General features: G+C 41.6%; 1 protein-coding gene across 3 annotated transcripts in view; it reads left to right on the forward strand.

Moving 5' to 3' along the window:
* Positions 1–24,663, forward strand: part of LOC127673091 (paired immunoglobulin-like type 2 receptor beta) — a 37,026-nt gene that overhangs the window by 3,145 nt on the left and 9,218 nt on the right. For 2 of the 3 annotated variants that reach the window (XM_052168654.1, XM_052168653.1), the window contains exon 4: positions 651–681. In XM_052168654.1, the coding sequence (XP_052024614.1) occupies positions 651–663 (13 nt within the window). In that variant the 3' untranslated portion in view covers positions 664–681. Of the gene's footprint in view, positions 1–650; positions 682–1,191; positions 2,017–24,663 lie in introns of those variants that run through there. The other variant, XM_052168652.1, reaches the window with a different exon arrangement.

Raw genomic sequence — 24,663 nt, forward strand, 5'->3', positions numbered from 1 at the left:
CAAGCTGAAGGCAAACATGGGCTCCATGAGACCTTGAACACACAACACAAGAGCCCAGTGTAGATGGGGTTCAGAGCAGATTTAAAGCCAGGGAGACTGGAAGATACCAGACAAGGGCAGAGATGAGTAGGTAGTGACATGTATTGGAAAGTCAAGAATGAAGTTGTGAAATGTAGCCCTTGGTTTCAGGAAGGCCCAGGCCTCCCATACAGCCAACAGCAACTAAGAGGTAGAAAAGCAGCAGAAGTCTGACTGGGATTCACACCATGAGCTGAGTCTGGATGGAGCAGCAGCCTGCACTGAGAGGGACAGCCTGACAGCCGGAGTCCAGGGAGGCAAAAGGGAGACATGGGGAGTGCAGAGAAGAGGAAGCAGAGATGTGTCAAGGGACCAGAGCAGGGCAAGGTGGGGAAGGGAGACAGGACATGGGCCAGTACACTAGTAGTCGATCCTCTGACTTGCTGTGTGCTACAGAAGTCAGCTGACTACTGTCCTCAGGTCCTGGTGACACTCAGACATTTCTCTGCTTGGCTGCAGCAGGGCTGTTTGCTGTCCTGAGCCCCTCATGTTGTCTGAACACAGAGAACAGCTGAGAGGCAGGATGGAGAACCAGCATGGCTGACACACTGACACTGTCTCTTCTCCCACAGGCCAGCAGACTAAAGCCTAAACCCCAGCCAGGTGAGTGCCTGTCACCCCAAGGGGCAGCTAAGGGGCTGCTGGGAAATTCATGATGAGAGACATGCAAGAGAGACAGAGAGATGATTCAGTCAAAAAAGCATGGGTTGTGGGTAGGAGGACCTGAGTTTGATGGATCCGGAGTTCACACAGTATAAACCAGGGATGTGTCAGGAATTTTCAATCCCAGACCTGGTCAAGCAAGAGACAGGCAGTCATGGGTTGGCTGTCCACAGTCTACAACAATTGCTGAGTTCCTGGGCAATGAAAGATCGTGTCTTTAAAAATGAGGGGGATTGCTGAAGGTGGCAAATCACAGTCATAACATTTTCTAAATTGATTTGATGTGAACTATTTTAAATCACATATTACTGAACCAAAAGTAGTGTGTGCCAGTGAGAGAGCTCAGTGGGAAATGGAGCCTGCTGCCGAGCCCAGTGGCCTGGGTGTGATTCCCGGGGACCCAAAGGTACAGAGAAAACTGACTCTGGGTAATTGTCCTTTGCCTCTCAGAGTCACCCACAGGCTCCTGTTGAGACATCATCTCTAAGATCCTGGCTAACAGACCTGGCACAGACATCTGCCCTGGCTACCAATGCTTGGCTTGTATGTTCCATGGACTGAGCTTGTCAGTAAGACAAAGTACCAGAGGAAATTGGGCATCATAATATGCCTGTCATCCCAACTATTGACAGGTAGTGATGGGAAGATTATCAGTTGAGCACTGGTTCTCAACCTGTGGGTCACCACCTCTTTAACTGTATCAAGTCTCAGTCACAGGAGTGGCACGTCAGATATTCTGCATATCAAATGTTTATATTACTATCATTACATTAGAAAAATCAGTCAGGAAACAGCAATGAAATACTTTTATGTTTAGAATCACCTTAACATGAGGAAAGGTTGTCACAGCCTTTGGAAGCATGAGAACTACTGAATTGGAAGCTACTCTGGGCACCTCTTGAGTTTATGCCAGCCTAGGTTACATGAGACTTTGTCTTTCTTTCTTTTTTTATTTTATTTTATTTTTGGTTTTTCGAGACAGGGTTTCTCTGTGTAGCCCCAGCTGTCCTGGAACTCACTCTGTAGACCAGGCTGGCCTCGAACTCAGAAATCTGCCTGCCTCTGCCTTCCAAGTTCTGGGATTAAAGGTGTGCACCACCACTGCCCAGCAAGACTTTATCTTTCAATCAACAGCACAGCTAGCCAAAACTGCAAACAGTGCAGAGGTCAAGGTGAATGATCCTGTGTTAGTTCCCTTTCAGCAGGAGTCAGAGTCTTGAAGGTGATACCAGTTCCCTCTTAAGATTTTCATAAAATAAATTGTGTCTATCAATACTTTGGGTTTTTTGCTCATTGTTTTCTCTGTTTTGTTTTTGAGAAACGGGTCTCTCTATGATGTAGATCTGACAGTCCTGGAACTTGCTTTGACCAAGGCAGGCTACAAATTCAGACATGCCCCTGCTGCTGCATCCTACAGAATGGGATGAAGTTCTGCACCACCACGTCTGGCTTATCAACAGTGTTTGACTTTTGGTTTGGGTGTTTTTGTGTTGTCTTGTTTTGCTTTGCTTTGCTTTGCTTTGCTTTTTAAGCTACATACATAACACTGAGGAGGGAAGGGCGAGTTTCTCTGTTTCAGTGACCACAAATCGATGACACATATATACATGTCTCTAGCCTTGGATATCAGCAGAAGTTGACAGACCTCATACCAGAGGGAACTGAGCTGATCCCAATTCCATATTCGTGGCCTTCGGGACTCAGTGTAGAGTCTCTTCCTGGTGAATCCCCTGGACAGGAATGCAGGCAACTGCTCATGCTGAGGCTGGACAGTGCAAGGGGGAGATGGAGATGATGATGTCCTGGAGGAGAAACAGGAGGTCAGATGGCAGCAGGGTGACTGTTCATTGTAAAGCTGCAGCTACAGCCTGAGCGGTCTGTCTACACCACCAGCTGCCATCCTTCCACCACACTCTCTAGAATCTCCTCCACTGTACTCAGGACCCAGTCTGGGTAGGGTACTTAGGGGTTCCATCTGCAGTCTGTGTGTTGCTACTAGGGAAGAGAAACCAAGGAGCATGTGGGTAGGTGCTGTGACAAGAATGGAGAAGAGAGGGATACTTGCCATCCATGAGGTCATCTGCTTGTTCAGGGCCCACAGAGCCAGCAGTATGTCTTATCTGAGGGATGTTTCTGGAATGGGAGGGTTCAGAAAGAAATAGGAAGCTTGAGCCTGCTCTCTCCTTCTCTCTCACCACTGTTATAGTATAATACAGCTGGGTATAAAATCAGAGAGTCTGAATGCTGTGGACACTGTCATGAACTAGAGTCTGAAGATTCACTGAGCCTGGCCTGAGGGAGGCCATGTTTACTTAGGATGAAGACTGGGTAAAGTTGTGGTAGCTGAACATATGTCAGAGACGCCTTGAATGGTTTCTCTCTCATCCCCCTCTTCCTTCCCTCATTTCCCTCTCCCCTCCACCTATACTTACACCTCCCCCCTTTGTGTGTATGTGTGTATGTGTATGTATGTGCTTGAAAGTACATATGTTTGCAAGTACATGTGTGTGCAAGCAAGTGTGTGCTCATATGTGTGGAATCCAGAGGACAACCTCAGGCATTATAACTCAGGCATCATCCTTGGGTTTCTTTGCTTGGTTTCTTCGTATTTTGATATGTTGTTTTTGTTATTGTGATTTGCTTTTTTATTTTTTATTGTTTGTTGTTAGTTTCTTTGTATGTTTTGTTGGGTTTTTCTTTTTTAGACAAATATTTACTGTGTACTTCTTGCTTCCCAGAAACTAGATATATAGACCAGGCTAGCTTCAAAGTGATAGAGATCCATTTGTCTCATCTCTGCCTCTGCCTCTGAAAAAGCTAGAAATAAAGGAATAGAGGAGCAAGCCTGCTTTGGGCTTTATTTTTTTAAATTGCTCTTACGTAGTTATATTGTGGTAGGCAGGGTGCACATGTACTATTACCTAAGGCACAGCTGTGTTCTCACACTGCACTCTGACAACCTGTATGATCCCAGGGTGTGCAGAAGCTCCTAATGTACACAGCAAAATTCCAGGTTGTTCTTTTACAGAAAGTGCGCCTGCCCTGGGAAAGCATCATGGTTGCAGGGCACAGTCACTGGAATTGGAGAGGCAGGATGACACTCCAAGAGACTGATGACAGCATCCTGGGCAGTACCACTCCCCACAGCAGGGTCCCCATGGGGATTCAACAAAGTCCAAAAATGTGAACAGAGATTCTTGGGATTCAGGAGCCAGTAGATGGCAGTAGTGGAACAGGGCATTAGGAGCAGCTGGACTCCTGCAGAACCTACCAGAGCCTGTTGAGTAAAACTGCTAGCTAGGGTTTAACACATGACATAGGGCAGACTTGTCAGGTCCAGCCCCTTCCTGGGTGAATTAACAAGCATGTGACCTTTACCCAGACATCCCAGAGAATAAGGTAAATGCAGATGAAATCTGAAGGTGAGGATTCATGACTTAGAGGGCATTTTTGAAGACCTCATGGCTGCTATAGATGTGGTTCATCTGGTGCAGTGCTTAATTGCCTGGGATGCACAGAACCAAAGGCTTGATGTCCAATGGGAGATAAAGACACATGATGGTGCACATCTGTAATCCCAGTTCATAGGAGGAACAAACAAGAGGATCTGTAGTCCTTCATGGTCATCTTTGGCTACATAATACTTTCAAGGACCAGCTTCTGCTGCTTGGAATACAATTTAAACACACACACACACAAAGTTCCATAGTGCTGTCCATGTCCTGTTTGATCTTCCATCTAGGCCAATTCATCTCAGTGGCTTTTTGCCTCAGTGTCTCCAAGGGGACTCTGGATACTGAAGTCTGTCTGTGTGCAGCTGGCAGTGAGGTCGTGGGAGGTTGTGTTTAGCTCAGGAAAAGAACTGAGGCATACAGAAACCGTGAGGAAGGCAGAGAAGCAGATATGGGAGAGGGCAGGCTTCATAGTCAAATGCAGGGAATCATAGACAAGGCGATCAATGCCAGGCAAGCTAAGGAAATGGGAAGATGCCTCTGCACATGTCACTCAGGAAGAATGATGCCACTTCCTCTGATACAATCATGTCTTCCTGCCTTTCAGGAAGCTGATGGCACCATGTGGAAAGCTTAGGAAGAACCTCTTTAGAACCAGCACTGAGTCCACCATAGCCTCTGCCCCAACCTCTCATGTCTCTACCCAAATCGCAGGCCAGCTGTGTCCACTGTCAGCCATGACCTATGTCTTATGTCATGAGTGACACATGGCTGCTTTTAGCTTTCTTGCCCACATGATTTAAAGAAGTTTGTGGTGTGACCATAACTAGAGAGAGTCATTCAAGGGATTTGTGGACAGGGCCTCCTCAGAGGCTGAGCTGAGGAGGCAGATAGAAGGCTCTACGTTGAAAGGAAGAGTACAAGAACTCAATGTGGGCACTGAGGTTTCTGGCTCCAGCTTGGGCCCATTCTCTGGCACACCGCACCATACCCAAGTGGCACAGGGAGGTAGCTTAGCCACCCAGGAGTGCGGAGAGGCCTGCCTGCACAGGTAGAGCCACCCCCTCCACTCAGAGGATCATGCCAGGAACGCTATGGCAGAAGCCCTCCGGTTTCTGTCTCTGTCTTGGGACCACCCTCTGCAACCACTCATCATATCCAAGTGACACACAGAGGTAGATAACCACTCAGGGGTGCAGAGAGGCCAAACAGCACAGGTAGGATCACCCCTGATGCTCAGAGGAAACAGCCAGAAACCCTGAGGACACAAGAGCCTAGGAGCAGCCTGGGACAGGAGTCTTCCGATTTCTGCCTACATCCATACTTGTTCGGTGACACAGAGCTACATACCCAAATACAACTACAAGAGAGTGGGTCTCACAGGAGTGCCTACATACCGATGTACACAGAGAGAACTGGTATCCCAGTAGCACAGATACAGAGGCTTGCATGACAGAGAAGCCACCATCAAAGACAGCAACACCAGCTAACACCAGAGATAACCAGATGGCAAAAGGCAAATTCAAGAACATTACCAACAGAAACCCAGGCATCACGGCATCATCTGAACCAAGTTCTCCCATAACAGCAAGTCCTGGTCTGCAAGAGGCAAGAGGGGCTTCCGGGCGGCCAGCAGGGAGAAGTCAATGTGCTCTGGTGAATCCAGTGGGCCCCAGCAGGAGCCTTCAGGTGCCTGCTTTGGGATCTGAACAGCCTGAGCCACAGCACTCGGTCTCCAGGAAGTGCGGGAGACCTGGTGTGCACCCAGAGGCAGTCTGGGAACTCACAGCACAGCTCGCTCCTGTGGCACAGAGCTTAGGTTCCAGTCCCGAGGCCTCTGGCGGGAGCACTCAGATCTCTCCGCTTCCGGATCCAGATCAGCCTGGGCGGCAACACCACATCTCCAGGTCCTGCAAGAGGCAAGAGGGGCTTCCAGGTGTCCAGTGGGGAGAAGTCGGTGTGCTCCAGTGAATCCAGCAGGCCCCAGCGGGAGCCTTCAGGTGTCTGCTTCAGGATCTGAACAGCCTGGGCAACAGCACCCTGACTCCAGGCAGTGCAGGAGGTAAGTTGTGCACCAGAGGCCACCTGGGAAGGGGCAGTTTACACTGGTGAGTCCAGCATTGACAAGACCAACTAACACCAGTGAGAACTAGATGGCAAAAGGCAAACACAGGAACGTCACTAAAAGAAATCAAGGCAATATGGCAACATCTGAACCCAATTCTCCTTTACTAGCATGTCCTGGATACCCCATCAAACCAGTAAAACAAGATTTGGATTTAAAATCACTGGTCATGATGCTGGTACAGGAACACATGAAGGACATACTTAAAGAAATTCAGGAGAAAATGGATCAAAAGTTAGAAGCCCTTGCAAGGGAAACACAAAAATCATTGAAAGAAATCCAGGAGAATACAAAAGCCAATAATGAGGAAATGCAAAAAAACACTTAAAGAAATACAGGAGAAATTTGGTCAACAGGCTGAGGTCATGAAAGAGGAAACACAAAAATCTCTTAAAGAATTACAGGAAAGCACAAACAAGCAAGTGAAGGAGCTAAGCAAAACCATCCAGGATCTAAAATCAGAAGTAGAAACAACTAAGAAAACTCAAAGGGAGACAACTTTGGAGATAGAAAACCTTGGGAAGAAATCAGGGAACATAGATGCAAATATCAACAACAGAATACAAGAGATAGAAGAAAGAATCTCAGATGCTGAAGATACCATAGAAACCATGGACTCAACAGTTAAAGAAAATGCAAAATGCAAAAAGCTTGTAACCCAAAATATCCAGGAAATCCAGGACACAATGAGAAGACCAAACCTAAGGATTATAGGCATAGATGAGAGTGAAGATTTACAACTTAAAGGGCCAGCAAATATCTTCAATAAAATTATGGAAGAAAACTTCTCTAACCTAAAGAGAGAGATGCCCATGAATATACAAGAAGACTACAGAACTCCAAACAGACTGGACCAGAACAGAAATACTTCCTGTCACACAATAATCAAAACACCAAATGTTCTAAACAAAGAAAGAATATTAAAGGCAGTAAGAGAAAAAGGCCAAGTAACATATAAAGGAAGACCTATCAGAATCACAGCAGACTTTTCACCTGAGACTATAAAGGCTAGAAGATCCTGGGCAGATCTCATGCAGACTCTAAGAGAACACAAATGCCAGCCAAAACTACTATATCCAGCAAAACTCTCAATCACCATAGATGGAGAAACTAATATATTCCATGACAAAACCAAGTTTACCCAATATCTATCCACAAACCCAGCCCTACAAAGGATAATAGGAGGAAAGCACCAATACAAGGAGGGAAACTTCACCCTGGAAAAAGCAAGATAGTAACCTTTCATCAAACCCAAAAGAAGTTAACCAATCAAATTTAAAAAAAATAATATCAAAAATGACAGGAAGTAATAATCACTATTCCTTAATATCTCTTAACATCAATGGACTCAATGCCCCAATAAAAAGACATAGACTAACTGACTGGATACGTAAACAGGACACTACATTTTGCTGCTTACAGGAAACACACCTCAGGGTCAAAGACAAACACTACCTTAGAGTAAAAAGCTGGAAGACAATTTTACAAGCAAATGGTCTCAGGAAACAAGTTGGAGTAGCCATTTTAATATCAGATAAAATTGACTGTCAACCCAAAGTCATCAAAAGAGACTCTGAGGGACACTTCTTGCTGGTCAAAGGAAAAATACAACAAGAAGAACTCTCAATCCTGAGCATCTATGCTCCAAATGCAAGGGCACCCTCTTTCGTAAAAGAAACTTTATTAAAGCTCAAAGCACACATTGCACCTAACACAATAATTGTGGGTGACTTCAACACTGCACTTTCCTCAATGGACCGATCAGGAAAACAGAAACTAAACAGGGACACAATGAAACTAATTAAAGCTTTGGACCAATTAGATTTAACAGATATATATAGAACATTCTATCCTAAAACAAAAGAATATACCTTTTTCTCAGCACCTCATGGTACCTTCTCCAAAATTGACCATATAATTGGTCACAAGACAGACCTCAACAAATATAAAAAGATCGAACTAATCCCATGGCTCCTATCAGATCACTATGGAGTAAAAGTGGTCTTCAATAGCAAAAAAAAAAACCAACAGAAAACCCACATACACGTGGAAACTGAACAATATTCTACTCAATGATACCTTGGTCAAGGAAGAAATAAAGAAAGAAATTAAAGACTTTTTAGAACACAATGAAAATGAAGACACAACATACCCAAATCTATGGGGCACAATGAAAGCAGTGCTAAGAGGAAAACTCATAGCCCTGAGTGCCTCCAACAAGAAAATGGAGAGAGCATACATTACCAGCTTAATGACACACCTGAAAGCCCTGGAACAAAAAGAAGCTATTTCACCCAGGAGGAGTAGAAGGCAGGAAATTATCAAACTCAGGGCCCAAATCAATCAAGTAGAAACAAAGAGAACCATACAAAGAATCAACAAAACCAGGAGCTGGTTCTTTGAGAAAATCAACAAGATAGATAAACCCTTAGCCAGACTGACCAAAGGGCACAGAGAAAGTATCCAAATTAACAAACTTAGAAATGAAAAGGGAGATATAACAACGAAACTGAGGAAATCCAAAAAATCATCAGATCCTACTACAAGAGCCTGTACTCAACACAACTGGAAAATCTGGAGGAAATGGACAATTTCCTTGACAGATACCAAATACCAAAATTAAATCAGGACCAAATAGATCATCTAAACAGTCCCATAATGCCTAAAGAAATAGAAGGAGTCATAGAAAGTCTTCCAACCAAAAAAAGCACAGGACCAGATGGTTTCAGTGCAGAATTCTATCAGACCTTCAAAGAAGAGTTAACACCAATACTCTTCAAACTATTCCACAAAATAGAAACAGAAGGAACACTACCCAATTCCTTCTACAAAGCCACAATTACGCTGATACCAAAACCACACAAAGATCCAACAAAGAAAGAGAACTTCAGACCAATTTCCCTTATGAACATCGATGCAAAAATACTCAATAAAATTCTTGCCAACCGAATCCAAGAACACATCAAAACAATCATCCACCATGATCAAGTAGGCTTTATCCCGAAAATGCAGGGTTGGTTCAATATACGGAAATCCATCAATGCAATCCACTACATAAACAAACTCAAAGAAAAAAACCACATGGTCATTTCATTGGATGCTGAAAAAGCATTTGACAAAATTCAGCATCCTTTCATGCTTAAAGTCTTGGAAAGAACAGGAATTCAAGGCCCATACCTAAACATAGTAAAAGCAATATACAGCAAACCTGTAGCCAGCATCAAACTAAATGGAGAGAAACTTGAAGCAATCCCACTAAAATCAGGGACTAGACAGGGCTGCCCCTTTTCTCCTTATCTTTTCAATATTGGACTTGAGGTACTAGCTCGGGCAATTCGACAACATAAGGAGATCAAAGGGATACAAATTGGAAAGGAAGAAGTCAAACTATCATTATTTGCATGATAGTCTACCTAAGTGACCCAAAAAACTCCACTAGAGAACTCCTACAGCTGATAAACAACTTCAGCAAAGTGGCAGGTTATAAAATCAACTCAAGCAAATCAGTGGCCTTCCTATACTCAAAGGATAAGCAGGCTGAGAAAGAAATTAGGGAAATGACCCCCTTCACAATAGCCACAAAGAGTATAAAGTATCTTGGGGTGAATCTTACCAAACATGTGAAAGATCTATATGACAAGAACTTCAAGACTCTGAAGAAGGAAATGGAAGAAGACCTCAAAAAATGGGAAAACCTCCCATGCTCATGGATCAGTAGAATCAATATAGTTAAAATGGCCATTTTGCCAAAAGCAATATACAGATTCAATGCAATACCCATCAAAATCCCAACTCAATTCTTCACAGAGTTAGAAAGAGCAATTATCAAATTCATCTGGAATAACAAAAAACCCAGGATAGCTAAAACTATTCTCAGCAACAAAAGAAAGTCTGGGGGAATCAGTATCCCCGACCTCAAGCAATACTACAGAGCAGTAGTGTTAAAAACTGCATGGTATTGGTACAGTGACAGGCAGGAAGATCAATGGAACGGCATTGAAGATCCAGAAATGAACCCACACACCTATGGCCACTTGATCCTCGACAAAGAGGCTGAAAACATCCAATGGAAAAAAGATAGCCTTTTCAACAAATGGTGCTGGTTCAACTGGAGGTCAGCATACAGAAGAATGTGAATTGATCCATCCTTGTCTCCTTGTACTAAGCTCAGATCCAAATGGATCAAGGACCTCCACATAAAGCCAGACACTCTGAAGCTAATAGAAAAGAAACTGGGGAAGACCCTTGAGGACATCGGTACAGGGAGAAAGTTTCTGAACAGAACACCAATAGTGTATGCTCTAAGAGCAAGAATTGACAAATGGAACCTCATAAAATTACAAAGTTTCTGTAAGGCAAAGGACACCATCAAGAGGACAGATCGGCAACCAACAAATTGGGAAAAGATCTTCACCAATCCTACATCAGATAGAGGGCTAATATCCAATATATATAAAGAACTCAAGAAGTTAGACTCCAGAAAACCAAACAACCCTATTAAAAAATGGGGTACAGAGTTAAACAAAGAATTCTCACCTGAAGAACTTCGGATGGCAGAGAAGCATCTTAAAAAATGCTCAACTTCATTAGTCATTAGGGAAATGCAAATCAAAACAACCCTGAGATTTCACCTTATACCAGTCAGAATGGCTAAGATTAAAAATTCAGGAGACAGCAGGTATTGGAGAGGGTGTGGAGAAAGAAACTCCTCCACTGCTGGTGGGGTTGCAAACTGGTACAACCACTCTGGAAATCAGTCTGGCGGTTCCTCCGAAAACTGGGCACCTCACTTCCAGAAGATCCTGCTATACCACTCCTGGGCATATACCCAGAGGATTCCCCACCATGTAATAAGGATACATGCTCTACTATGTTCATAGCAGCCCTATTTATAATTGCCAGATGCTGGAAAGAACCCAGGTATCCCTCAACAGAAGAGTGGATGCAAAAAATGTGGTATATGTACACAATGGAGTGCTATTCAGCCATTAGAAACAATGAATTCATGAAATTCTTAGGCAAATGGATGGAGCTAGAGAACATCATACTAAGTGAGGTAACCCAGACTCAAAAGGTGAATCATGGTATGCACTCACTAACAAGTGGATATTAACCTAGAAAACTGGAATACCCAAAACATAACCCACACATCAAATGAGGTACAAGAAGAAAGGAGGAGTGGCCCCTTGTTCTGGAAAGACTCAGTGAAGCAGTATTTGGCAAAACCAGAACGGGGAAGTGGGAAGGGGTGGGTGGGAGGACAGGGGGATAGAAGGGGGCTTACGGGACTTTCAGGGAGTGGGGGACTAGAAAAGGGGAAATCATTTGAAATGTAAATAAAAAATATATCGAATAAAAAAAACCAAAAAAAAATTCTAAAAAAAAAAAAAAAAAAAAAGCAAGTCCTGGATACCCCAACACACCTGAAAAGCAGCACCCAGATTTAAACTCACATCTCATGATTCTGATAGAGGATTTCAAGAAGGACATAAATAACTCCCTTAAAGAAATAAAGGAGAACATGCGTCAACAGGGAGAAGCACTTAACGAGGAAACACAAAAATCCCTTAAAGAAATAAAGGAGATCATAGGTTAACAGATAGAAGCCCTTAAAGGGGAAACACAAAAGCCACTTAAAGAAATACAGGAGAACATGGGTCAACGAGCAGAAGCCCTTAAAAAGGAAACACAAAAATCCCTTAAAGAATTACAGGAAAACACAAATAGATATGTAAAGGACTTGAGCAAAATCATCCAGGATCTAAAAAGCTGAAGAAGAAGCAACTAAGAAATCACAAAGGGAGACAACTCTGGAGATAGAAAACCTTGGAAACATATCAGGATCATAGATGCAAGCATCAACAACAGAATACAAGAGATAGAAGAAAGAATCTCATGTGCTGAAGATTCCATAGAAAATGCTGATTCAACAGTCAAAGAAAATGCAAAATGCAAAAAGCTTGTAACCCAAAACATCCAGGAAATCCAGGACACAATGAAAAGAACAAACCTAAGGATTATAGGTATAGAAAAGAGTGAAGATTTACAACTTAAGGGGCTAGTTAATACCTTCAACAAAATTATAGAAGAAAATTTCCCTAACCTAAAGAGAGAGATGCCCTTGAATATACAAGAAGCCTACAGAACTCCAAAAAGACTACACCAGAACAGAAATACCTCCCATCACATAATAATCAAAACACCAAATTCACTAAACAAATAAAAGATATTAAAAGCAGTAAGGGAAAAAGGGCAAGTAACATATAAAAGAAGACCTATCAGAATTATACCAGACTTCTCACCAGAGACAATGAAAGCAAAAAGATCCTGAGCAGATCTCATACAGACACTAAGGGAACACAAATGTCAGCCCAGACTACTATGCCCAGCAAAACTCTCAATTACCATAGGAGGAAAAGCCAAGATACTCCATGATAAAAACAAATTAACACAATATCTTCCCATAAATCCAGTCCTACAAAGCATAATAGATGGAAAATGCCAATATAAGGAAGGCAGCTACACCCTAGAAAAAGCAAGAGAGTAATCTTCTTTCAACAAACCCAAAAGAAGATAACCACACAAAAATAAAAATTACATGAAAAATAACAGGAAGTAACAATCACTATTCATTAATATCTCTTAACATCTATGGACTCAATTCCCCAATAAAAAGACACAGACTAACAGACTGGATATGGAAACAGGACCTAGCATTTTGCAGCATATAGGAAATGCAACCTCAGTGTCAAAGACAAATACTACCTCATAGTTAAAGGCTGGAAAATAATTTTCCAAGCAAATGATCCCAGAAAACAAGTGGGAGTAGCCATTCTAATATCAGATAAATTTGCCTTTCAACCTAAAGTCATCAAAAAAGACACGGAAGGACACTTCATACTCAACAAAGGAAAAAATCTACCATGAAGAACTCAAAATTCCGAACATCTATGCTCCAAATACAAGAGCACCCTCATTTGTAAAAGAAACTTTATTAAATCTCAAAGCACATGTTGTACCTCACGCAATAATTGTGAGTGACTTCAACACCCCACCCTCATCAATGGACAGATCAGGTAAACACAAACTAAACAGACACACTGTGAAACCAATTGAAGTTTTGGACCAAATGGATTTAACAGACATCTATAGAACATTTCATCCTAAAGCAAAAGAATATACCTTCTTCTCAGCACATGATGGTACCTTCTCCAAAATGGACCATATAATTGGTCACAAAGAAGACCTCAACAGATATAAGAAAATTGAACTAATCCCATGCCTCCTATCAGATCACTGTGGAGTAAGAGTGGTCTTCATTAGCAACAAAAACAACAGAAAGTCCACATACACATGGAAGCTGAGCAATGCTCTACTCAATGATACCTTGGTCAAGGAAGAAATAAAGAAATAGGAGTAGATGGCAGATAATCATCAAACTCAGAGCTGAAACCATCCAAAGATACACAGAGGCAATATCCAAATTAACAAAATCAGAAATGAAAAGGGAGATACAACAACAGAAACTGAGGAAATTCAAAAAATCATCAGATCCTACTATAAAAGCCTATAATCAACACAACTGGAAAATCTTAGGAAATGGACAATTTTCTAGACAGATACCACATACCAAAGTTAAATGAGGATCAGATAGACCATCTAAACAGTCCCATAACCCCTAAAGAAATAGAAGTGGTCACTGAAAGTCTCCCAACCAAGAAAAGCACAGGACCAGATGGTTTTAGTGCAGAATTCTATCAGACCTTCAAAGAAGACCTAATACCAACACTTTTCAAACTATTCCACAAAACAGAAACAGAAGGAACTCTACCCAACTCATTCTATGAAGCCACAATTACGCTGATACCAAAACCACACAAAGATCCAACAAAGAAAGAGAACTTCAGACCAATTTCCCTTATGAATATCAATGCAAAAATACTCAATAAAATTCTTGCCAACCAAATGGATAGAGCTGGAGAACATCATACTAAGTGAGGTAATCCAGTCTCAAAAGATCAGTCATGGTATGCACTCACTAATAAGTGGATATTAGCCTGGAAAACTGGAATACCCAAAACATAATCCACACACCAAATGAGGTACAAGAAGAATGGAGGAGTGGCCCCTGGTTCTGGAAAGACTCAGTGTAGCAGTATTAGGTAAAACCAGAACAGGGAAGTGGGAAGGGGCGGGTGGGAGAACAGGGGGAGGGAAGGGGGCTTATGTGACTTTAGGGGAGTGGGGGACCAGAAAAGGGGAAATCATTTGAAATGTAAATAAAAAATATATCGAATAAAATAAAAATACAATGGGGGGGGGAGGGGAAGAAGAAGCATACCTAGAGATTATAATGCCAGTAAGTAATCTGAAGGCATTTGAGTGGATTTTCTCAAGAACCATTTACCTACTGTGGACTGTAGATGGCTGAATGCAAATTAAGATGAGAAAGCAGAATTCCCACAGTGAAAGGATTAAGAGCTTTCTCATTACTTCATGCTTGGTGTCAATAGGTCTGCCTCCTATGCTTCACCAAACACTCACACATTCTTAAATATCTAAGTAAAGACTGAAATTTAATTATCCATTTACTGACCTTATTCCTTTCATAGCATTTAACACAATTTAATTAATATATGTAATTTCTAAACTAATCTCTGTGTCCCTGATTAAATTATGTGAATGAAAAAAATTCTTGCCAACCAAATCCAAGAACGCATCAACAGGATCATTCACCACGATCAAGTAGGCTTCATCCCAGGGATGCAGGGATGGTTCAATATACAGAAATCCATCAATGTAATCCACTACATAAACAAACTAAAATAAAAAAAACCACATGATCATTTCATTAGATGCTCAAATAGCATTTGACAAAATTCTGCATCCTTTCATGTTGAAAGTCTTGGAAAGATCAGAATTCAAGGCCCATATCTAAACATTGTAAAAGCAATATACTTGACAGTGCACTTGAAAGCTTTAGAACAAAAGGAAGCAAATACCCCCCAAGAGGAGTAGAAGGCAGGAAATAATCAAATTTAGGGCCAAAATCAACCAAACAGAAACAAAAATAACCATAAAAAGAATCAACAAAATCAGGAGCTGGTTCTTCAAAAAAAAAAAAAAATCAACAAGATAGACAAACCCTTAGCCAGACTAAGCAGAGGACACAGAGACAGTCTCCAAATTAATAAAATCAGAAATGAAAAGGGACACAAAACAACAGAAACTGTGGAAATTCAAAAAATCATCAGATCCTACTACAAGAGTTTATTCTCAACAAAGTTTGAAAACCTGGATGAAATGGACAACTTTCTAGATACATACCAGGTGCCAAGGTTAAAACAGGATCAGAGAAACCATCTAAATAGTCCCATAAGTCCTGAGGAAATAGAAGCAGTCATTAATAATCTCCCATCAAAAAAAGTCCAGGACCAGATGGGTTTAGCTGGGAATTCTATCAGATCTTCAAAGAAAAGTTAATAACGATACTCTTCAAACTTTTCCAAGAAATAGAAACTCAAGGTACACTACCCAACTCATTCTATGAAGCCACAATAATGCTTATACCTAAACCAAACAAAGACCAAACAAGGAAGGAAAACTTCAGACCAATCTCCCTCATGAACACTGAGGCAAAAATAATGAACAAAATCCTGGCCAACTGAATCCAAGAATGCATCAAAACTATAATTCACCACAATCAGGTAGGTTTCATCCCAGGGATGCAGGGATGGTTCAATATGTGTAAATTAGTCAATGTAATCCACTACATTAATAAACTAAAGGAAAAAACCCACATGGTCATTTCATTAGATGCTGAAAAGACTTTTGACAAAATCCAGCATCCCTTCATGATAAAAGTCTTGGAGAGGTCGGAAATCCAAGGCCCATACCTAAACATATTGAAAGCAATATACTGCAAACTGGTAGCCAACATCAAGTTAAATGGAGAGAAACTTGAAGCAATCCCACTGGAATCAGGGACCAGACAAGGCTGGCCACTCTCTCCCTATCCAATATAGTACTTGAAGTCCTAGCCAGAGCAGTCAGGCAGCAAAAGGAGCTCAAAGGTATACAAATTGGAAAGGAAGAAGTCAAAACATCACTATTTGCAGATGATAGGATAGTATACTTAAATGACCCCAAGATTTCCACCAGAGAACTCCTAAAGCTGATAGACAACTTCAGTAAAGTGGCTGGATATAAAATTAACTCAAACAAATCAGTAGCCTTCCTTTACTCAAAGAATAAAGAAGATGAGAAAGAAATTAAGGAAATGACACCTTTCACAATAGTCCCAAATAATATTTCATACCTAGGTGTGATCCTAATGAAGCAAGTAAAAAATCTATATGAAAAGAATTTCAAGCCTCTGAAGAAAGAAATGAAGAAGGTCTCAGAAGATGGAAAGATCTCCCATGTTCATGGATTGGCAGGATCAATATTAGTAAAAATGGCCATCTTGCCAAAAACAATCTACAGATTCAATACAATCCCCATCAAAATCCCAAAACACTTCTTCATAGATATAGAAAGAACAATTCTCAAATTAATCTGGAATAACAAAAAACCCAGGAGAGCAAAAACTATTCTCCACAACAAAAGATCTTCTGGTCGAATCAGCATCCTTGACCTCAAGCTCTACTAAAAAGCAATAGTGATAAAAAAACTGTTTGGTATTGTTATGCAGACAGGCAGGAAGATCGATGGAATACCCAATTGAAGAACCAGAAAAGAACCTAGACATGTACTGTCACTTGATATTTGACAAAGGAGCTAAAAACATCCAGTGGAAAAAAGACAGTATTTTTAACAAATGGTGCTGGATCAACTGGAGGTCTGCATGCAGAAAATCGCAAATCAACCCATTCTTATCTCCTTGTACAAAAAGCTCAAGTCCAAGTGGATCAAGGATCTACACATAAAACCAGACACACTGAAGCTTATAGAGGAGAAAGTGGGGACAAATATTGAAAACATGGGCACAGGAGAAAAGTTCCTGAACAGAACACCAATGGCTTATGCTTTAAGAACAAGAATCGATAAATGGGACCTCATAAAACTGCAAAGTTTCTGTAAGGAAAAAGACACTGTCAATAGGACAAAACAGCAACCAACAAATTGGGAAAAGATCTTTACTAACCCTACATCTGATAGAGGGCTAATATCCAAGGTATACAAAGAACTCAAGAAGTTAGTCTCCAGAGAGTCAAATAACGCTATTAAAATATGGGGTACATTTCCCTAATTTCTTTCTCAGCCTGCTTATCCTTTGAGTATAGGAAGGCCACTAATTTGCTTGTTGATTTTATAACCTGCCACTTTGCTGAAGTTGTTTATCAGCTATAGGAGCTCTCTAGTGGAGTTTTTTGGGTCACTTAGGTAGACTATCATGTCATCTGCAAATAATGATAGTTTGACTATGTTGTCCAATTGCTCGAGCTAATACCTCAAGTACAATATTGAAAAGATAAGGAGAAAGGGGGCAGCCCTGTCTAGTCCCTGATTTTAGTGGGATTGCTTCAAGTTTCTCTCCATTTAGTTTGATGCTGGCTACAGGTTTGCTGTATATTGCTTTTACTATGTTTAAGTATGGGCCTTGAATTCCTGTTCTTTCCAAGACTTTAAGCATGAAAGGATGCTGAATTTTGTCAAATGCTTATTCAGCATCCAATGAAATGACCATGTGGGTTTTTTTCTTTGAGTTTGTTTATGTAGTGGATTGCATTGATGGATTTCCGTATATTGAACCAACCCTGCATTCCCGGGATAAAGCCTACTTGATCATGGTGGATGATTGTTTTGATGTGTTCTTGGATTCGGTTGGCAAGAATTTTATTGAGTAGTTTTGCATCGATGTTCATAAGGGAAATTGGTCTGAAGTTCTCTTTCTTTGTTGGATCTTTGTGTGGTTTTGGTATCAGCATAATTGTGGCTTCGTAGAAGGAATTGGGTAGTGTTCCTTCTGTTTCTATTTTGTGGAATAGTTTGAAGAGTGTTGGTGTTAACTCTTCTTTGAAGGTCTGATAGAATTCTGCACTGAAACCATCTGGTCTTGTGCTTTTTTTGGTTGGAAGACTTTCTATGACTCCTTCTATTTCTTTAGGCATTATGGGACTGCTTAGATGTTCTATTTGGTCCTGATTTAATTTTGTTATTTGGTATCTGTCAAGGAAATTGTCCATTTCCTCCAGATTCTCCAGTTGTGTTGAGTACAGGCTCTTGTAGTAGGATCTGATGATTTTTTGGATTTCCTCAGTTTCATTGTTATATCTCCCTTTTCATTTCTTTTTTTTTTAATTCGATATAATTTATTTACATTTCAAATGATTTCCCTTGTCTCTCTCCCCCCACTCCCCGAAAGTCCCGTAAGTCCCCTTCTCTTCCCCTGTCCTCCCACCCACCCCTTCCCACTTCCCCGTTCTGGTTTTGCCGAATACTGTTTCACTGAGTCTTTCCAGAACCAGGGGCCACTCCTCCTTTCTTCTTGTACCTCATTTGATGTGTGGATTATGTTTTGGGTATTCCAGTTTTCTAGGTTAATATCTACTTATTAGTGAGTGGGGGGCTAGAAAAGGGGAAATCATTTGAAATGTAAATAAAAAGGGGAAATCATTTGAAATGTAAATAAAAAATATATCGAATAAAAAAAATATGGGGTACAGAGCTAAACAGGGAATTCTCAACTGAGGAAACTTGAATGGCTCTAAAGCACCTAAAGAAATGTTCAGCATCCTTAGTTATCAGGGAAATGCAAATCAAAACAACACTGAGATTCTACCTTACACCAATCAAAATGACTAAGATGAAAAACTCAGGGGACAGCAGATGCTGGAGAGGATGTGGGGGAAAAGGAACACTTCTCCATTGCTGGTGGGATTGCAAGTTGCTACAAACCACTCTGGAAATCAGTTTGGCGGTTCCTCAGAAAATTAGACCTGAGGACCCAGCTATAGCACTCCTGGGCATATACCCAGGAGTTGCTCCTACATGTAATAAGGACACATGCCCCACTATGTTCATAGCTGCCTTATTTATAATAGCCAGAAGCAGGAAAGAACCCAGATGTCCCTCAACAGAGGAATGGATACAGGAACTGTGGTATATATACATAATGGAGTACTATTCAGCTATTAAAAACAATTAATTCATGAAATTCCTAGGCAAATGGATGGAACTAGAAAGCCTCATCCTGAGCGAGGTAACACAATCACAAAAGAACACACATGACATGCACTCACTAATAAGCAGATGTTAGCCCCAAAGCTCAAAATAAACAAGTTACAATTTACCCAGCACAGGAAGCTCAAGAAGAAGGAGGACTTAAGTGAGGGTGCTTTGGTTCCTCTGAGAAAGGGAACAAAATACTCACAGGAGCAACAAGGGAGACAATGTGTGGAGCAGAGACTTAAGTAAAGGCCACCTAGAGACTACACTACAGGAGAATTCATCCTATGAACAGTCAACAAACCCTGACATTACTATGGACAACAAGAAGTGTTGACCAAAAGGACCATGCCATGGTTGTCTCCAGAGGGACCCTCCCAGAGCCTTACAAATACAAAGGTAGATGCTATCAACCAACTATTAGACTGGGCTTGGGGTCCCCAGTGGAGGAGCTGGAGGGTGGTCTGGAGGAGGTGAAGGGGTTTATAGCCCCATGGGAAGTAAAATTATTTTGGTCACACAGACGCCCCAAGACTCGCAGGGACTGAACCATCAACCAAGGGGTATGCATGGTTCCAGACAAAAAAAATGTGGCAGAAGAAGGCCTTGTTGGACATCAGTGGGAGGAGTGGTCCTTGGTCAGGGAAAGACTCAATACAGGCCCCAACAAAGGGAAACCGAGGTGGGGAGGTGGGAGTGTGTCCAGTGGAGGGGCATATACATGGAGGCAGGGGGTGGGAGGAGGGGTTGGGGGTCTTTGTGGAGGGAGGAAATTGGGAAACGTTTTACCATTGGCAATGTAAATGAAGATGATATTCAATAAAAAATTTAAAAGGTAAGTAATTTAAAAAAAAAAGCAATATACAGCAAACCAGTAGACAACATCAAACTAAATGGAGAGAAACTTGAAGAAATCCCACTAAAATCAGGGACTAGACAAGGCTTCCCTCTCTCTCTCCATACCTATTCAATATAGTACTTGAAGTTCTAGCTAGAGCTATTAGACAACAAAAGAAGGTCAAAGGGATACAAATTGGAAAGGAAGAAGTCAACTTATCACTATTTGCAGATGATATGATAGTATTCGTAAGGGACCCAAAAAACTCCACCAGAGAATTCCTACAGCTGATAAAAAACTTAGGCAAAGTGGCCAGATATAAAATTAACTCAAACAGGAACACTCCTCCACTGCTGGTGGGGTTGCAAATTGGTACAGCCACTCTGGAAATCAGTCTGTCGGGTCCTCAGAAAACTGGGCATGTCACTTCTGGAAGATCCTGCTATACCACTCCTGGGCATATAACCAGAGGATTCCCCAGCATATAATAAGGATACATGCTCCACTATGTTCATAGCAGCCCTATTTATAATTGCCAGAAGCTGGAAAGAACCCAGGTATCCCTCAACAGAAGAATGGATGCAAAAAATGTGGCATATCTACACAATGGAGTACTATTCAGCCATTAGAAACAATGAATTCATGAAATTCTTAGGCAAATGGATGGAGCTGGAGAACATCATTCTAAGTGAGGTAACCCAGTCTCAAAAGATCAATCATGGTATGCACTCACTAATAAGCAGATATTAGCCTAGAAAACTGGAATACCCAAAACATAATCCACACATCAAATGAGGTACAAGAAGAACGGAGGAGTGGCCCCTTGCTCTGGAATGACTCAGTGTAGCAGTATAGGGCAAAACAAGAACAGGGAAGTGGGGAGGGGTGGGTGGGAGAACAGGGGGAGGGAAGGGGGCTTATGGGACTTTCGGGGAGTGGGGGACCAGAAAAGGGGAAATCATTTGAAATGTTAATTAAAAATATATCAAATAAAAAATGATAAACAAATAAAAAATTAACTCAAACAAATCACTAGCCTTCATATACTCAAAGAATAAATAGGCTGAGGAAGAAATTAGGGAAATGACACCCTTCACAATAGTCACAAACAACATAAAGTATCTTGGCATGACTCTAACCAAACAATTAAAGATCTGTATGACAAGAACTTCAAGTACCTGAAGAAAGAAATCTAAGGAGACCTTAGAAGATGGAAAGATCTCCCATGCTCATGGATTGGTAGGATTAATATAGTAAAAATGGCCATCTTGCCAAAAGCAATCTACAGATTCAATGCAATCCCCATCAAAATTCAAACTCATTCTTAATAGAGTTAGAAAGAGCAATTCTCAAATTCATCTGGAATAACAAAAAAAAAAAAAAAAAAACACAGGATAGCTAAAACTATTCTCAACATTAAAAGAACTGGGGGAATCAGTACCCTAGACCTCAAGCAGTACTATAGAGCAATAGTGTTAAAAACTGCATGGTATTGGTCCAGTAACAGGCAGATAGATCATTGGAATAAAATTGAAGACCCAGAAATGAACCCACACACCTATGGTCACTTGATCTTTGACAAAGGAGCTAAAACCATCCAGTGGAGAAAAGATAGCCTTTTCAACAAATGATGCTGGTTGGACTGGCGGCAGAAGAATACATATCCATCCATTCACAACTCCTGTACTAAGCTCAAGTCCAAGTGGATCAAGGACCTCAACATAAAACCAGACACACTGAAACTAAACAAAGAAACTGGGGAAGAGCCTTGAGCACATGGGCACAGGGGAAAAGTTCCTAAACAGAACACCAATAGCTTATGCTCTATGAACAAGTATTGCCAAATGAGGCCTCAAAAAATTACAAAGTTTCTGTAAGGCAAAGGACACTGTCAATAGGACAAAAAGGCAACCAACATATTGCACAAAGATCTTTACCAACCTTACATCTGCTAATATCTAGTATATACAAAGAACTCAAGAAAGTAGACTCCAGAGAACCAAATAGCCCTATTAAAAATGAGGTACAGAGCTAAACAAAGAATTTTCACCTGAGGAATATCAAATGGCTGAGAAGCACCTAAAGAAATGTTAAACATCCTTAGTCATCAGGGAAATGCAAATCAAAACAACCCTGAGATTTCACCTCACACCAGTCAGAATGGCTAAGATCAAAAACTCAGGAGAAAACAGGTACTGGAAAGGATGTGGAGAAAGAGGAACACTCCTCCACTGCTGGTGGGATTACAAGCTGGTACAACCACTCTAGAAATAAATCTGGCAGTTCCACAGAAAACTGGACATGATAATACCAGAGGAATCCCGTTATACCACTCCTGGGCATATACCCAGAGGATTCCCCAGCATGTAAGGATATGTGCTCCACTATGTTCATAGCAGTCCTACTTATAATAACCAGAAGCTGGAAAGAACCCAGATGTCCCTCGACAGAGGAATGGATGCAAAAAAAAAAAAAAAAAAAAAATGTGGTATATTTACACAATAGAAGACTACTCAGCTATTTTGTTTTTGTTTTTGTTTTTGTTTTCGAGACAGGGTTTCTCTGTGTAGCTCTGGCTATCCTGGAACTCACTCTGTAGACCAGGCCAGCCTCAAACTCAGAAATCCACCTGCCTCTGCCCCTCAAGGGCTGGGATTAAAGGGGTGAGCCACCATCACCCGGCTACTCAGCTATTAAAAACAATGAATTCATGAAATTCTTAGGCAAATGGGTGGAACTGGAAAATATCATCCTAAGTGAGATAACCCAGTCACAAAGAAGACACATAGTATGCACTCACTGAGAAGTGGATATTAGCCCAGAAGTTCAGAATACTGAAGAACCAATTCACATATCAAATGATGCCCAAGAAGAAGGAAGGAGAGGCCCTTGGTCCTGAAAAGACTCAGTGCAGCAGTGTAGGGGAATACCAGGACAGGGAAGTGGGAAAGGGTGGATTGGTGAACAGAGAGAGGGAAAAGGGCTTATGGGACTTTCGGGGATGGGGGATCCAGGAAAGGGAAAATCATTTGAAATGTTAATAAAGAATATATCTAATAAAAATAAATAAATAAATGCCTCTACCCCTGGCAATCAGAAGAAGTTGACAAACTCATAACAGCGGAGACTGGGCTGGTCCCCGAATCACACTCACTAGGACTTTAGGACACAGAAGGCAGTCTCTTCCTGGTGACTCCCCTGGGCAGGGGTACTGTGGGTGCTCATGCTGAGGCTGGGCGGTAGATGAGGGAGATGGAGATGATGATATCATCCTGGAGATAATGATGTCATCCTGGAAATGATGATGTCATCCTGGAAATGATGATGTCATCATGGGGAGAAACCCGAGGTCAGGTACCAGCTGGACAACTGTGCAGCTGCAGCCTGAGCATCCTCTACGTCACCAGCTGCCATCCTTCTGCCACCCTCTCTAGCATCTCTTCCACTCTCTGCAAGGCCCATCCTGGACAAGTTACTTAGAGGTTCTGGCATTTGTGTGTTCTCACTAGGGAAGAGAAATCAAGGGGTGTGTGAGTAGGTAGTGTGACAGGAACAGAACAGATAGACAGTTTTCATCTATGAGATTGTCTGTTGAGTCATAGTCCACAGATCCTACAGTATGTGTTATTTGAGGGACGTGTCTGGAAAGGGAAGGTTCAGAGAGCCATAGGAAGGGTTTACCCTGTTCTCTCCCACTGTCATCATGGGAGAATCCAGCTGGGTATAAAATCAGAGTCTGAACGCTGCAGACACTGTCAGAAACTGGAAGCTGAAGAATCACAGAGCCTGGCCTGGCAGAGTCTGGGTTTACTCAGCGTGAAGACTGGGCAGACATGTGGTGGCAGATGAGCTATGAAAGGGTCCTTGCATGATTTGAGTCTGAGGATCTGTGCATGTGTGTGCAAGTGTGTGCTCATGTATACGGAGTCTAGAGGGCAACCCCTTCGTCACTACTCAAGAGCCTTTGAACATGAGTACACCTTGGGCTTCTCATTCATTTGTAGGGTTTTATTGTTGGGTTGGGATTCTGTTTGCATGCTTACTTTAATATGTTGTTGTTGATGTTTTTTTGAGACACAATCTCACTCTGTAGCCCTTGCTGCCCTGGAAGTATATATAAAGACCAGGCTTCCCTCAAACTTTCAGAGATCCATATTCCTTTACCTCTGTCTCCCAAATTAAAGGCATGCACCACCAGGCCTAGGCCACCTTGGGTTTGAATTGTTTAAATCACATTTCCTATTTATTCTGTGGAGTGAAGGACATATGTGTGCCTGAGCAGCACCCGGTTTAAGCATTACAGTCCCGTGGTATTCAGAAGCCCCTTGCATGTAGAG

Source organism: Apodemus sylvaticus, chromosome 22 (assembly GCF_947179515.1).
Source record: "Apodemus sylvaticus chromosome 22, mApoSyl1.1, whole genome shotgun sequence".
In the NCBI taxonomy this organism is placed as follows: domain Eukaryota; kingdom Metazoa; phylum Chordata; class Mammalia; order Rodentia; family Muridae; genus Apodemus; species Apodemus sylvaticus.